Raw genomic sequence first — 15,941 nt, forward strand, 5'->3', positions numbered from 1 at the left:
CTTTCTCTTCTTTCTACCTTTCTTTTTCATTCTTTTCTTCCCTCTCCCCTTTCTCTCTCTCTTCATTTTTTTCTGTAGTGCTGGATAGTGATCCCACATGCTAGACAAGCATTCTACATCTGAGATACATCCCCAGCCCCTAAAACTGTCTATTCCTATGCTTAGGTTAGAGGAGGAATGGAAAGCCATGTAAAATGGTAATAGACTGAGGGGGAAAATCCAACAATGCCTATTTAATTACTCTTGGACTCTCTGTGTGGTGTTCCTCTCTCCTGAGTATGAGACAGGACCCTCTTGGAAGAGGATCTTCAAGGGAGAAGGACAAAGTTGATTTTTCTAAGATTTATGGTTTGTTTGGGGGAGAATGGTTATAGTTTCTAGGATTGCTTTGGGAGAGAAAGAGAGATTAGAGGCAATAGGGAAAAAGAAGGTCAGAAAGACTTTGCTTCTAACACATTTCAATCTTATTCAGTTCAAAATACTCAGTACTATAAGGTACCATACTTTGAGATACCATGCTCTAAGTCCCAAGAGTACTGATGAGTAATAATGACTTTGAAAGTTGCTTCTTACTGTAAATTTATCTTAGTACGTTTTAAACTTGGCTTCTTTGAAAAGCAATGAAAGCATGAACATTGCATTCCAGACAGGATGGGATTTCAAAGTGTTCTGTTATACTTGGTTAGGCAACCACCTACACAGCCAGCATGGACAGCCAGCTCCAAATAAGCAAATGCTGATCCAGATTTCATTGGCAACACACACACACACACACACACACACACACACACACACACACACACACTCTTCCGCTGCTGCCTGGGTTTTATTTTTGAGTGACTAAGAGAATCCACATTAAAATTTCACTTGTCCCTTAAATTAACTGGGTAAGGTGATATTTTTTGAGCTAGTAAGGAAAACAACCAAACATGCATAGTCTTTGCCTTTGCCTTGGCCTTGGCCTTTGTCCTTTCCTAATACCTAAATTGCTTCTCTCTTCAGTGTGCTTCCCCCAAAATTTTACTTTTCTATTTTTATTTTTAAAAGACTGCTTTCTTAGGGTTATTTCTTGTTTACAATGAAGAATTACAGGAGGATGTAAAACTTCTAGAAACATCATCAGAGGTAAGATTTGATGCAGATTCTTTCAGATGTTAAAGGCAAGCTGACAGAAAGAGAGAGAGAGAGAGAGAGAGAGAGAGAGAGAGAGAGAGAGAGATCCTTGTTCAAAAGACATTTACTACCAGGCAATGTTCTATACTTCACACACAAATGTCTCAGACTTCATGAATTCCAGAGTCTATTTATCTAATGAATAAAATATCTAAGTAAATATTTAGCATGTTTGATGGTAGTGAATGTTACAAAAAAAAAATAAAGCAGCAAATAACATTTGACAGTCTTGGGAGACTAGGGCATGAAGAGGGCTTTGCAATTTTAAGTAAAGATACCAGAAAAATCCTATTACAAAATAATATATGAGTAAAACATTAATGAGGATAGTGAACAAACCATATGGGAACCATGTGGATGTGGGGAAAGCATTGTAGATTGGCAGAGGAACAGCAAGTGCAAAGGCCCTGAGCCAAAATAAACCTTTATTGGCAGCATTGTGCTAAGTTCCATCATTAAAAATCCTCCATATGTTGAAAGATTTGTACATATAAATAAAGTATCTTGAATTATCATTGTAGTCCCTTTTAAATATTTAGGCAAAACATATGTAAGCAAAAGAAGAAAGTTTCCAACAGAAATGTTTCCTATTCTATGTTGTGCATGTGCATAGGGCTGACTTCCAAAATTCATACCTACTCCAGTCCTCATTCTGCCACACACTTGGATATTGAGACTGTTTATATGCAGAATACATGAGTAAAGCTAAAGTAACTAAAATATTTAGGCTATAAAGGAAAACCAATAAACACTTAAAAGAAAGTGACTACTGTTGACAAATATCTGCAGGGCCATGGAATAGAAGAGGTTTTGGCTAAATCCTCTGACAACAGTGGGAAAAAGATTGAGAAGTAGCTTTGGCATTACCAAAAGGCTGAACTTTTTACCCTATAGGTCTCTCAGGAGATATAATGTAATTTTTCCAAAGGATTTAGCTCCCTGCCCCTGAGAAACTAAGCCCAGACTATGGGAGTCTCTGCAAAGAAAGGTCCTGATATAGATTTCTGCAGTACCCAAGAGGTTCCCATGGATGAGACCTGAATTAATTTCCAACTCTTTGGATGCCCCAGAGCATATATTTTTAATAATTCAATATTGCTGTCACAAGCTATCATTACAAAAATATTTATTGAGCCACCCAGAAAAGAGCTGCACAGGCTCACAAGCTTCAGCCAGAGCCCCTGCCATACCATCAGTAAGTGTATGCAGATCCTGGGGATCAGCTATGTGGACAGAGAGGCTTGGCTACAGGCGGATCCCAGCCTGGGCTCTGCCCTGACCCCAGAGGCTCCTGCTCACCCACCCAAGCCAAAGGCCTGCCCAGAAAAGAACTGCACAAGCACACAAGCTTCAGGTACAGGCCTGCCATACAATCGGCCACAGCCAAGGACCCACCTGGAAAAGAGCTACACAGGTACACAAGCAATAGCCAGAGGTTTGCCTTGATACCATTGATAAGCACATGGAGACCCTAGCCAGAAATCTGTGCAGACAGCAGGAACTGGGGTGCACAGCACCCTACCAAGAGCCCTCCCAGACAATAGCTACATAGGGGCCCCAATGAGAGGCACACCTAGATATCATCCCAGGTATGCACAAGCCCCAGCCAGAAGCCCACCCAGACAACAGGTCAGCTCAGAGATCCAGAAGGCCACCATTCTGAGCCCAGGAATTGGTGTACTGGTAAGCAACAGAGTAAAGGCTGCTGGTGGGTTGCTGAGAATTGAAGACCACTGGGTGAGCAAAAAGTCACCTCAACAATGGCATACCAGGATGCATCTGTTGAAATGAGAAGACATGAAACTAAGTCTCAAAACCAGACTTCCAGATCACCTAAGGCAACCCCAAAGGGGAACAAGATGGAACAATCTGATACTAAACTACCTGGACTCCCTGAACTGGCAACAAAAGAGGATCTGGAGAAAATAAAATCTGAAATAATTTCACAGATAACAGTAGAGATTGTGCCCATAGTACAAGACATGATTAATAAATCTAGAGGGACACAAATTTTAAAAAATAGAAGAGCTGAGGAATATGATGGAATCCCAACATAGGAAACAAATGGAATCTATAAAACAGATTTCCAGGAGATTAAAAACTCCATTGAAAGTTTACTCAGAAGAATGAGGCAAGGGGAAAGACAGAATTTCAGATATAGAAGATAGGATTACAATTAGAGACTAGGAAAAGAAAAATTTCTTTAAAATAGTAAGGGATCATGAGAAATCAATCCAGCAGCTACTAGACAATGCAAAGAAGAATAACATAAGACAGATCAGAGTCACTGAAGAAACAGAAGCGTGCAGACAACATAAAAATACTATTCACAGAAGTAATGGCAGAAAACTTCCCAAGCAGGGGAAAAGAACTTGATATATAGATAAGAGAGGCATATAGGACTCCAACTAGCTTTGATCAAAAAAAAAATCTACACATAGGCATATAATAGTTAAGATTCTAGAAACCAAGGAGAAGAATAAAATGCTACAAGCAGTGAGAGAAAAGAAACAAATCACATACAAAGAAAAGCCCATCAGAATCACAGCAGACTTCTTAACACAAACCCACAAGGCAAGAAGAGCATGGAGTGACATATTTCAAACCCAAAAGGAAAACAGCCTCCAACCCAGATTGATGTGCCCTGCAAAACTATCTTTCAGAATTGATGGAGAAATAAGATACTGTCATGACAAAGAACACCTTAGGAACTTCATGAATACCAAACCAGCACTCAAAAAAATTTTAAACACATCCTAGGAAAAGACAATGAGGATCACAACCCCAGGAAGCTTAGCAGAATGAATTCATTAGGCATGACAAGAAATTAAACGCGAAGGAGAATCCAACAAAAAGAAAAAGTCATGACAAGGATAAGTCAATACATATCAGTTATAACCATCAATGTTAATGGTCTCAATTCACCAATCAAAAGAAATAGACTGGCAGAATGGGTCAAGAAGCAAGATCCAACAATATGCCGCATACAGGAAACACACCTAATTCAAAAAGAAATTCATAGACTGAAAGTTAAAGGGTGGAAAACAATACTCCATGCAACAAAAACCCCCCAAAGAGCAGGAGTAGCTATCCTCTTTGCAGATCAAGTGGATTTCAGACAAACACTAAGAGAGACAAAGAAGGACACTACATCCTTGTAAAGGGAACAATACAAGAGGAGGTAATGACAATCATTAATATATATGCACCAAACACTAGTGCACCCAACTATATAAAACAAATAATAACAGATGTGACAAATCAAATTACACACTAATACAATAGTAGTGGGGAAGCCTAATACCCCATTGTCACAAATAGATCAACTAGATAAAAAATAAGCAATGAAATACTAGAACTCAATCAAACACTTGAACAAATGATTTCAACAGATGTTTACAGAGTGTTCCAGCCCACAAAGTCAGAATACACATTCTTTTCACCTGCACACAGGTCATTCTCCCAAATAGATCACATACTTGCTCATAGAACATGTTTAAGTAAGTGCAAAGGAAATGAAGTTATCTCTTGTATAAAAATCAATGAAGCAAAGAGTTAGTTCTTTGAAAGAATAAACAAAATTGACAAACCCTTAGCTAACCTTATCGGAAAAAGGAAAGAAAAAGCCCAAGTCCATGCAATTAGAAATGAAAAGGGTGAAATTACAAGAGATGCAACAGCAGAAATCCAGAGGATCATCAGTACTTACTTTGAGAACCTATGTGCCAATAAGATTGAAAATACAGAAGAAACGGACAGACTCCTAAATATATGTGAATTACCAAAGTTGAATGAAGATGACCTAGAAATGTAAACAACCCAATATCAATCAATGCAATTGAAAACCTAATTAAAAACTTACCAACTAAGAAAAGCCTGGGTCTTGATGGCTTCACTGCTGAATTCTACAAGACATTTAGAGAAGAACTACTGCCACTACTGTTTAAACTCATCAATGAAATTGAAAGGGAACCAATACTCCAGAGTTCATTCGTAGAGGCAAGCATCACCTTGATCCCCAAAGCAGAGAAAGACCCAACTGAAAAAGAGAACTATAGGCCAAACTCACTAATGAACATAGATGCAAAAATCCTTAATAAGATACTGGAAAATAGAACGCAGAAGATCATACACCCTGACTAAGTGGGATTCATCCCAGGGATGCAGGGATGGTTCGATATACCCAAATCAATAAATGTAATACACTATATCAATAGACAAAAACCAAGGACAAAAACCATATGATCATCTCAATAGATGCAGAGAAAGCATTTGACAAAATCCAACATGCATTTATGATAAAAACCCTACATAAAAAGTTGGAGTAGAAGAACTCTACCTCAATCTGATAAAACCAATCTATGAAAGACCAACAGCCAATATCATACTAAATGGTCAAAAATTCAAATACTTCACACTAAAATCATGAATAAAACAAGGATGTGCACAATCACTACTCCTGTTCAATATAGTTTTGTAAACATTAGCCACAGCAATTAGACAAGAGAAAGTAATAAAAAGAATAAAGGAAATTAAGAAGTCAAATTGTCATTATTTACAGATGACATGATACTCTATATAGAAGACCCCAGGAACTCCACCAAAAGTCTTCTAGACCTAATAACCAAATTCAGTAAAGTAGCTGGATACAAGGTCAACATACAAAAATCAATAGCTTTCCTCTGCATGAACAAGAGACTCACTGAAACAGAAATAGGGCAAATAATTCCTTTCACAATAGCATCCAAAAAACTGAAATACCTAGGAATCAACCTAATGAAAGAAATCAAAACCTATTTTCTGAAAACTATAGCACTCTGAAAAGAGAGATTGAAGGTGATATCAGAAAATGCAAAGACATCCCTTGCTCCTGGGTAGGAAGAATCAACATAGTGAAAATGACCATACTTCCAAAACTGCTATATAGATTCAATGCAATCCCAATTGAAATCCCAGCAGCATGCTTCAGAGAACTTGAGAAAACTATGCAAAAAATCATTTAGAACAAGAAGAAATCTAGAATAGCAAAAGCATTTCTAGGCAGCAGGGATATGACAGGGGGCATCACAATCTCCAACTTGAAACTATACTACAAAGCTACTGTAATAAAAACAGCATGGTGCTGGCAAAGAAACAGACCTGAGGACCAGTGTAACAGATTAGCCTCTTTAATAAATGGTGCTGGAAAAACTGGATTTCAACTTGCCAAAGAATAAAACTAGACCTATGTCTCTCACCATGCTCTAAACTAAAATCAAAATGGATTAAAGATCTAAATATTAAAACAGAAATGCTGAACTGGCTGGAACAGAGATTAGGTAGAACTCTTGAAGACATTGGTGTAGGAAAGATTTTATGAACAAAACCTCAGTTGACTGAACTAGCACAAACAATCAACAAGTGGGATCTCTTCTTATTAAAAAGCTTCTGCACAGCAAGAGAAACCACCAACAGTGTGAAGAGACAACCCACAATGTGGGAAAAAAACTTTCACCTGCTGTTCCTCAAACAAAGGTCTACTATCTAGAATCTATAAAGTACTTAAAAAAATCAGACCTCCCAAATTTAAAGACCCAGTCCAAAAATGGGCATCTGAAATGAACAGACATTTCTCAAAGAAGTAGAAATAGCAGAGAAACATATGAAAAAAATGTTCAACATCATTGGTCATTAGAGAGATGCAAATGAAAACAATGCTGAGATTCCACCTCACCTCAGAAAGAATGGCTGCTATCATGAAATCAACCAATAACAAATGCTGGTGGGGCTGTGGGGAAAGAGGAACACTGCTCCACTGCTGGTGGGAGTGTAAACTGGTTCAACCACTGTGGAAATCAGTATGGAGATACCTCAAAGAACTAGAACTGGAAGTCCCATTTGACCCCGCTATTACCCTGCTGGGGATCTTCCCCCAAAGAATTAAAAGAATCATACCACATTGATATGTGAGTACCCATGTTCATACCAGCACAGTTTGTAATAGCTAAAACTTAGAAACAGCCCAAATGCCTATCAACTGGAGACTGGATAAAGAAAATGTGGTTTTTTAATAAAATGGAGTACTACTCAGCCATAAAAAATGAGGAATTAGAGACATTTATAACTAAATGGATGCATATTGAGGCAATACTCTTAAGTGAAATAAACAGGACTCACATGTGTAAAGACCGAATAGTTTCTCTAGTGTGAGAAACTAAAAGTGTAAATAAGGACGAAAAGGTATAATAGATAATGTGAAATAGGAAGAAAAGGGGCAAAGGGGAAGGAGAAGTGGGAGGGGTAGAGGAAAGGAAAGAAGGGAATGGAATTAATATGAGAAAAAGAAAAATAGAAGCAAAGTCTTTGTAGATAGGGTGGGTGGAGGGATTGAAGGGAGGGCAGGGGAAGGGGAAAAAAAGAAGAACCAAGATGAATTATGTAAAGGTGCAAATTTCCAATGATGGATGTCATTATATTGTATACCTAAAATGTACCAATAAAATTAGTTAATAAGAAATATTTATTGAACATCTACCATGTATTCGTCATTGTTCTAGGGCCTTGGTGAACAGAGTAGACAGAAAATCCTAACCTGAAGAAACTGAGGTTATGTTAAAGCCTAAAGAAAAAAACCAACATATTCACCCATATAAATTGAATCATATCTTTCAAACATGATAAGCTTTGTGGAAGAAGGAAAAGGTGAAACATGATAAGAGATATCTGGAAGCCAAGAGTGCAGTTTGCAGAAGTCAGTGTCGTGTCAGATTTCAAAGGTGAGATCTGAGCAAAGACTTGAAGGAGCTAAGAAAGGAAACCATGTGGTGCCTGGGAGAAAGTTCTGGGCAAGGACATCAGATAAAATTTAACATGAGAGCCTGCCTGACATAGGAGGGAGACAGGAAGGAGGCTAATGTGGTTGGTGTGGAGGAAGAAGAGAAGATGGTGAAAAGGAAAGTCAGAAGAGAGGAATTTGTAGACTGGAGATTTCTGTCCATCACTGGATAATCTTTTGCTGTGTTTGAAATGGGAAAAAAAAAATTGGAGAAAGCTTTGAGCAGGATCAGATTCACACTATTGATGGATTCCTCCAGTTGTGGCACTACTAAGTCACTCTGGAGGTCAAGGTGAAAATATGGCAACCTCACAGGTGACTTTTCAGAAAAGAAACAAGAGACTGAGGTGATTGATAGCCACAGATAACCAGTGCTGGAAATACTTTGAAAGCAAAGCTAGCTTTACACCCTGAGGATATTTGAATCTGTTCCCTGTTTGCAAACTTTCACTATGGGCCATGGTCCTCTTTCCTTTGGCCCCATTTGTGTGGTGAAACTGCAGCTTTTGATTGACCACTCAAGCATTGCAAGGTTTTTGAGAAAACTATATAAATAACATCATAGCTGTTCTCAACTTGCATGCATTTACCTTTATTTTGACCACTCTTTGATCACGTCATATTGAGCACCCATCACGAGCTTTGGGTCCATTTGATGCAGATTTTGAATTGAGAAACCTGTTATCTCAGGTTGCCCAAACTTGCCTCAGATTAACCTGTTTAGTAAGAAAGTAGGAAGCATATTCTCTCCCTTTCCTCTGGAAAAGCAAAGTTTTGCTGTGTATTTCAATTTGCACATTGCATTCCTCTGTCATGAGGCAAGTGCCATATGTTAAGTTTATTTTTAAATGGTGCAGAAGAACAGGGAGGTTACAATCTATTCTTATAAAATATTAATGTGGTGGTGGCAATGAGGCAAGTTATTTGGAATTCATACCTGTGAACTAAAAAATGAAAATTAAATCCTTAATAATAAATACAATATCCTGAGGGAGTTTAGGATGAGAAAAAGAGTTGCCAAAGAGGACTCTACTCTTTCTGGCCTGGGCCAAAGGAAAGAGCTGTCGTCTCTTAAGATGAGAGATGGAGGTTTTAGGTGGCACTAGCTTGGGGAGAATAAGTATGATATCAGGAATTGAGTTATAAATATGCTAAATTTGAGGTTCAGATATCTGTAGCCATCTAAATGGAGTTATGACTAGGCAGTTCGTGTATGAGTCTCGAGTTCAGGAAAGTGATATAAATTTCAGAGCCCTCAGCATATAAAATAGTATTGTGTAGGTCAAGCAATGAAATGAGTCCTAGACAGATGCCTCAAGTCCTGGACTAAAGAGACACATTGCCCTTGAAGGGATTGTTTTTCTCCTTTTACCAATGACTTTCTGAGAAAATTTTTCTCAATACATTACAGTCATATCAGATTTTTAAAATATGGTCTACAATAAAGAGTGATTATTCATTATAACAAACATAGTCTCAGAGCTTTGCAGTGAGGATTAATTTGAAATGAGATTAACATACATAAAAATGTCAGTCATTGAAAGAAATAAATCCTGGAAGCAATCGTGAGAGAATGACAAGCACAGAAACAAGAATAACTAAATTCTTGAGTGCTGACTATGTGTCATGCACTGTTCTTTGAGATAATTAACTCATTAAATGTGCTCAACCATCCTGTGAATAAATGCAATAGCTACTTTTATGGCTATATTTAAATAGTAACTTAGAATTTTATATCTAATATATTTCCTTCCATTTCTCCAAAGGTAAAAATATAGAAAATATTGAACCAAGACTTTTGACAGAAGCCTAAAATTTGAAATCAACTGAAAGTAACATTTTATCATGGGTAATTCAACCAAAGTGAAGGAAACTCTGCACATAATCAGTGCTGAATAAAAGAGCAAGTGAACCTTTCACTTTCAGCAATCACAGTGTACCCGCCTGAGTTGTTACAATCACTTGGTGCTAGCCAAAACCCCTCTGCTCCATGACTTCGTACAGTGCCACCTGACATAGCTGAGAGATGGGAAATTCTTGCTACTTTGAACTAACAAGGCAGAAAATGGTCATTCCTTTTTCTCTCACTTCACTCTTTCCAGGCTTTTATATCCCTACCCCAGTTCTCTGACCAGAATCCTAGTTAATTTTTCAGAATTCTGCTCAGGAGACTCATCTTTAGATACTGTGCACCAGGTATATTATTTTTAGTTACCACTGATACTATCTAGAAATTAGTACCAAAGTATATCGGTGGAGCTAACTGCAACACAATAAATCTCAAGTATTTTGGCCACGCTCTTCTATGAGGTCCTTTGCAATCAGGGGACACATTTTCTCTTTAGGGATGTTTCCAACTAGGCTTTTTTGTTGTACTTTTGAAAACTCATATGTATGAAGAACTCCACTTAAGAATGCTACTTTCCCCCAGGTAATTCACTCCCCATTTCCATTTCCATTTCCATTTCTCAGTTCTGATTTTTCCTCCCTTTAGAGGATTCACACTTTATGCATAGATTCCCTTAAGAATCCTATTAGATTTGGGCATATTAATATATCAACAAGTTTGTGAAATGCCATTTTGCGCGTTTCTAAATTCAAATGCAGAAGATATTAACATTTAAAATGTGTGATCTGATCTTTGGGTCTCAGTGGTTTATTACCTTCATTTTTTCAGCATCAAGCCCACTCGTGGTTTAATGAACAGGGAATTAAATTAAGGCTCAAGAAAACCTAGGTGCTTCTCTTTTGAACTGAGACTCACTAAATATAACTAAAGCTGTTCAGAAACGGTTTGGACTGCAATGTAAAGTAGAGAATTTCTAACACGGAGAGGTGTGCAGCAGCAGCTGTGTGGAGGGGATTGCTACATCCAGTAGGGGTTTGACCTTCAAGGTCTCTTCCAATTCCAGGCATCTGTGGCTCATTTTCAGGGCCAATCCAAACAATTAACCTCCCTGTGCCTCACTTTCCTCACTATAAAACAGCACTGACATTTATCCATTTTAGAGGTATAGTCTAGGTTTATTGAGCTATTAATAAGGCATGTAGCATACTTCATAAAAAAGGGGCTGTGTAAATTGCAAGGTTTGTTATCACTGAAGGAGAAGGCAGGGGAAACTCTAAACATCAGCTGGAAAGAGCAGGATCTTTTTGTCTTCCATAATGCTCCACTGGTCACTTCAGTCATCCAATATGCATGCAAATCAGCATTTTTCTGTGTCATATCTGAGCACACAGAGAATATATATGGTCAAAGCAAGTGTATAGAATTGGCCTTTTGGACATTTTTGAAAGTTACCTCTTTATGCAGAGCCTTGTTCAAACTTAGGTAAAATAAACAGGCTGTTCTCTAAAGCATTTTCAAACTGAAAGTGCTTTTCTAATTGCATTTCTAGGGATAGAGGTGGGGAGGAAGCTATTATGATATTATTTTATATCTGCATGGTTTATCTTTCTATTTAGAAATATTTGAACTTAGAGAAAATTTAAGTATACAATAAACTCCTCTCTACTGTCATCTAGATTCAGCAATTTTTATTATTTGAGCACATTTGTTGTAATGCCCCATCATTTTCTCATGATAAAAACAACTGCAACAGCAATAACAATAATAGTAAGTAGTAGCATTGTTTAGCCATTTGAAAGTAAGTTGTACACATTGTGACTGTTCTTCCTTATTCGGGGGGGGGGGGGGGTACCGGGATCGAACTCAGGACCTTGGACTTCCAAGGCAGGCATGATGCCACTGAGCTAAATCCTGGGCCCGACGCTGTGACTCTTTTAACCCACAAATACATTAGTGTGTATTTCCTAGGAAAAAAGGCCTTCCTCGGTATAAGCACAATATAATTATCAAATGTGGGATATTTTAAAATGATACATGGGCCGGGGATTTAGCTCAGTGTTTCTACTACCTGCCTCGAAAGCGCAAGGTCCCAAGTTCGATTCCCAGTACCAGAAAAAATAAACAATAAAAATGATACACTAATGCTATCTAAAAATACATGGAATTATAAACGCTATATAATTCCATTTTCACTACTTGTTCCTGGATCACTCACTACATTTGATTGTCAAATCTTTTTAGTCTCTTTTGGTCCTGAACAGTTCAGCCTTCCTTTGTCATTCACATTGACATTTTTGAAAAGTCAGGATGAGATCAGTTTTATTGTATAATGTAACTCACTTGGATGTCTCTGCATTTCATTTTTAAAGCCCCTCCCTTCCATTGGGCAGAGAGCATGACATTACCAGCTTGGCATGCACTCTTAACATTCTCTGCAATTGGAGTCCCAGCAGGGCTAGGTCAGGTCACTTCCTCAGGGCTAGAGCTGGAACCCAGCAGCAGAAGCAGCAAAAGTCAGTGCTGCACCTGAATTAATTTCCTTTCCCAGAAATAATTATTTGTTTAACAAAAAATGTTTTTACCTATTCATTACAATGAAATGTAAATGAATCCATGGTTTGCTGCAAGATGCAAACGCAGAAAGGGAAAGCTCTCACTAAATTTTGTCTCTGGTGAACTAAAACAGCTTTTTGAATTGTAAACTCTACATCATTTGTTAATGAAGCCAGAATGGCTTTTCTTAAGCAAACAATTGCTTCAGGAAAAGAAATGTAAAATCATGGCTTCATGCTCATTGTTCTTCTCACAACCTGCGTCTGTAATTTTCTTTTGTTTTTTAGGTTTATTTTTATTCAAAAAGTTACTGTCTCAAGACATATACACAAATCAGAAAACAGTATAATTAGGACAATAGAATGTGGAGGACAACAGGCTAGAGTAATATATAAAATATTTTTTAACTGATTGAAAGCAAAGCTGTAAGAACTGCTTTTACAAGGAAGTACTCCCCTCAAGAGTGAGAAAAAAATCAAATTTGTAATCTTCAAATCTGCTGATCCTTCTCTTTCCTAAACCAATTTACCTGTATACTTGCAAATGGGAAAAGTAGGGGCATAGTGGCAAGTTTTTTCCTGAAGATAAATTTATTCCAATTAGAAACTGGTCTTTCGTACCGAATTGCTCATTTTTTCTCTCTTGGTAGCAAAATGTATTTTCATTTATGAAACTATTGTGAGAGTGTATGATTACTTTTATTGTGGAGGGGGATAGCATGCATGTGAATGGCCTCATGTGTTTAATAAAGGTTCCATTCTTTACGTGGGTCCAAAATTTCTTTCTCTATTTGTGTATGTAGTAACTTATTTATAGACTAAGTCAGTCATTCCATTATTTACTCTGAAATCCAAAAGTCAGGCAGGGCTATTGAGTTAGTGGAAAAAGCTCTACTTCAGTAACAGGAAGTAGACTTGACTTTAAGCACTGAATCTGTCATTATTTACTAGATGACCTTGAGCAAGCTACTCCACCCTGCAGCAGGCTCACCTCATAATCTATTCCATGAAGTGGTAATTGATGCCCCACCCACCTCCTGAGAGTTATGGTATGAAAACCTCCCATGGGATACAAGGACAAAAAAACAGGGATGTGTTTAATTTATAAAGCTCTGCACAGAGCTTGGGATCTAGTGAACGTACAGGAAATATTTTTACTAAAAATGAATGAATATAGTGAGAAATTGCATGTAAACTTTAAAGGCCATGAGAGTATTCAAGGCATCCAGACAGGAAGATGGGCTTCAAATCTGACATTCTATTCAGCAAAGAAAAAAAGAGCAGTTCAATGCAGCATATGAAATGCACTTTTAAAATATTTTTTTCCCATTTTATATAAAGGCCACATTGAGATCTCATTTGTGGTCATGTTCAACTTAAAAAAGAAAAAATGTATGTGATTTTGAAGTAGGAAGCCTGAGGAAAAGGAGAAAGGAAAATCCGTCCTTGATTCCATATTTTCTCCATCTCATCAAACAATCCTAAACTGTATCTTTCCCTTCAGAAGCAGTAGCTTGTATTCATAAGGCAGAATAGTGCAGTGGGAAGATAGGGCATTATAGTCACAAATTATGATTTCAATCCATGGCTCCTCTCCACTGTCTTTGCAACCCTGAGTAAGTTACTTAATTGTTCTGGGGCATTTCTGCACTTGAAATAATAAAGATAATAACACTCGCTTCATAAAATTATTAAGATCAACAAATACAAGTAACAAGTGTACAAATCTCTGTGGTTCTTGTTTTTAGTACTCACCAGGGTTTCTGGATAAGGAAATCTGGAAGTAAGAACACAAATGCCTTATTTTTGGAACCTTAGAGTCTTCTACCACATGAGTAATTTGAAAAGGAGCAAGAGTCCAGGAAGGCTATGATTCTAACAATTTCAATTTGTCCTCAAAAATAAAAAGGATGATGTATACCAAAACATGACACAGTTCTACAACAATCTCTCCCACCTCCCTTGCCCCTGTCCATTTGACTCTGAAAAGCAGTATCACAAATTTACCATAAGATACTCCAGACTCAAACCTACCTGTGGCAATTAGAGAAACCTTTTTAATTTAAACTGCAATAAATGTGAGTTCTGGAGGAAAATAGCTAAATAAAACGAGAGAGAGAGAGAGAGAGAGGGAGAGGGAGAGAAGGAAGGAAAGAAGGTATCAAGCCCAGAAGTAGCTGGAGTCCATGTGGTATCTTGCACCTGCAGACCACCATGTTCATCCCAATACCCCAATGCTTACTATACCTTATTGATTTTTTGAAGTTGAAAAATTCTGAAGGCACCACACTGCATACTTTAAAAAGTCAATTTTCCAATGAGAAGGGAGCCCTTGAGTGAGACACAACATCATACAGAGCAGCAAACACCAGTTAACACAAGTGGAAATCAGATGGAGGCTTTGTATGGCTGTTTGCCTTACCCTCCTAAAGCAAAGTGCTGCTATTAGAGAGTGGTGCTTCTCAATAGATCCTTAGCTGTGGTGAAGGAAGAATTCCCTGCTGAGTTAGTCAGCTGTGCACACTTTGCAAGTATCAATGGTCAATTTTTAAAGAAGTTTTTTCTGCTTTTATTATTATAATCTCTAAAAATTCATAGTATTTTTTTTTTTTTTTGGTGTCAGGGATGGAACTCAGGACTTTGTGCTTGTGAGGCAGGCACAGTGCCACTGAGCTAAATCCTAGCCCTCATACATAGTATTTTTAATCAAATAAGGATTTTTCAATTCAACTTTTAAAGACACTAGCAAGAAATATAATGAGTCATTTTCAAATAGTTAAGTTATAATAAAGCAGCCCAACCAATTAGCTGCGAAACAGAATGTTAGGTATAAATACTGCATGACAAGCTTACAAAAGCTAACAATCCCAAGAAATTCTTGTATTCTTTTGGCTTTTTAAGAGAGCATCTTTATAAACATCAAGTAAATTTTTGTTTACCAAACTTTAACAGTTGTAAAGTTTGAAAACTGGAGAGGACGATTGCGTTTTAAATAAATTCAAAATACACCTGGGAACTTCATGCTTCCAAGCCGTACATATCTGCAAAGGGAAGATATCAGTATAATCTACCTCAGGAAGAGGAATGACAAATGGGAAGTCAATAGCGCGACCTTTGGGAGGGTGGTTGCTTGATACATTTTGGGAATGATACGTGTTTGCCTGTAAATGGCACTAAACAATACAGATCGGTCTCTGTTCCATGATTGGATGTCATTTTCTAGGTCTAATTCGTCTGCAAGAGCTCATCAAAGCTCCCTCCAGATATAACATTAAAATCAAAATCCGCCAGCTGCCCTCTGGGAATAAAGATGCCAAGCCCTTACTCAAGGAGATGAAGAAGGGCAAGGAGTTCTATGTGATATTTGATTGCTCGCATGAAACAGCAGCTGAAATCCTTAAACAGGTAAGAGGGCCAGGGAGGGGATGGAAGTATGGGGAAAATGTTGTGGGTTTTTTTCTCAAAAATTTAACCTTTTTTTTTTTTTTAGTGAAGCATGATAAAATTGTAGCAGTCAAGTTTAAGCTAAAAATTGAAAATTGCAGAACCCTTT

At 37.6% G+C, this 15,941-nt stretch overlaps 1 protein-coding gene across 5 annotated transcripts in view; it reads left to right on the plus strand.

Annotated features, from left to right (window-relative positions):
• Window positions 1-15,941, plus strand: part of Grik1 (glutamate ionotropic receptor kainate type subunit 1) — a 394,986-nt gene that overhangs the window by 251,083 nt on the left and 127,962 nt on the right. For all 5 annotated transcript variants that reach the window (XM_004842256.4, XM_087213299.1, XM_021256142.2 and 2 more), the window contains exon 4: window positions 15,612-15,793. In XM_004842256.4, the coding sequence (XP_004842313.2) occupies window positions 15,612-15,793 (182 nt within the window). The remainder of the gene's footprint in view (window positions 1-15,611; window positions 15,794-15,941) is intronic.

This window comes from Heterocephalus glaber, unplaced genomic scaffold (genome assembly GCF_053883595.1).
Source record: "Heterocephalus glaber isolate CG9 unplaced genomic scaffold, H.glaber_assembly_v1.0 deba00000122, whole genome shotgun sequence".
NCBI classification, from domain to species: Eukaryota; Metazoa; Chordata; class Mammalia; order Rodentia; family Bathyergidae; genus Heterocephalus; species Heterocephalus glaber.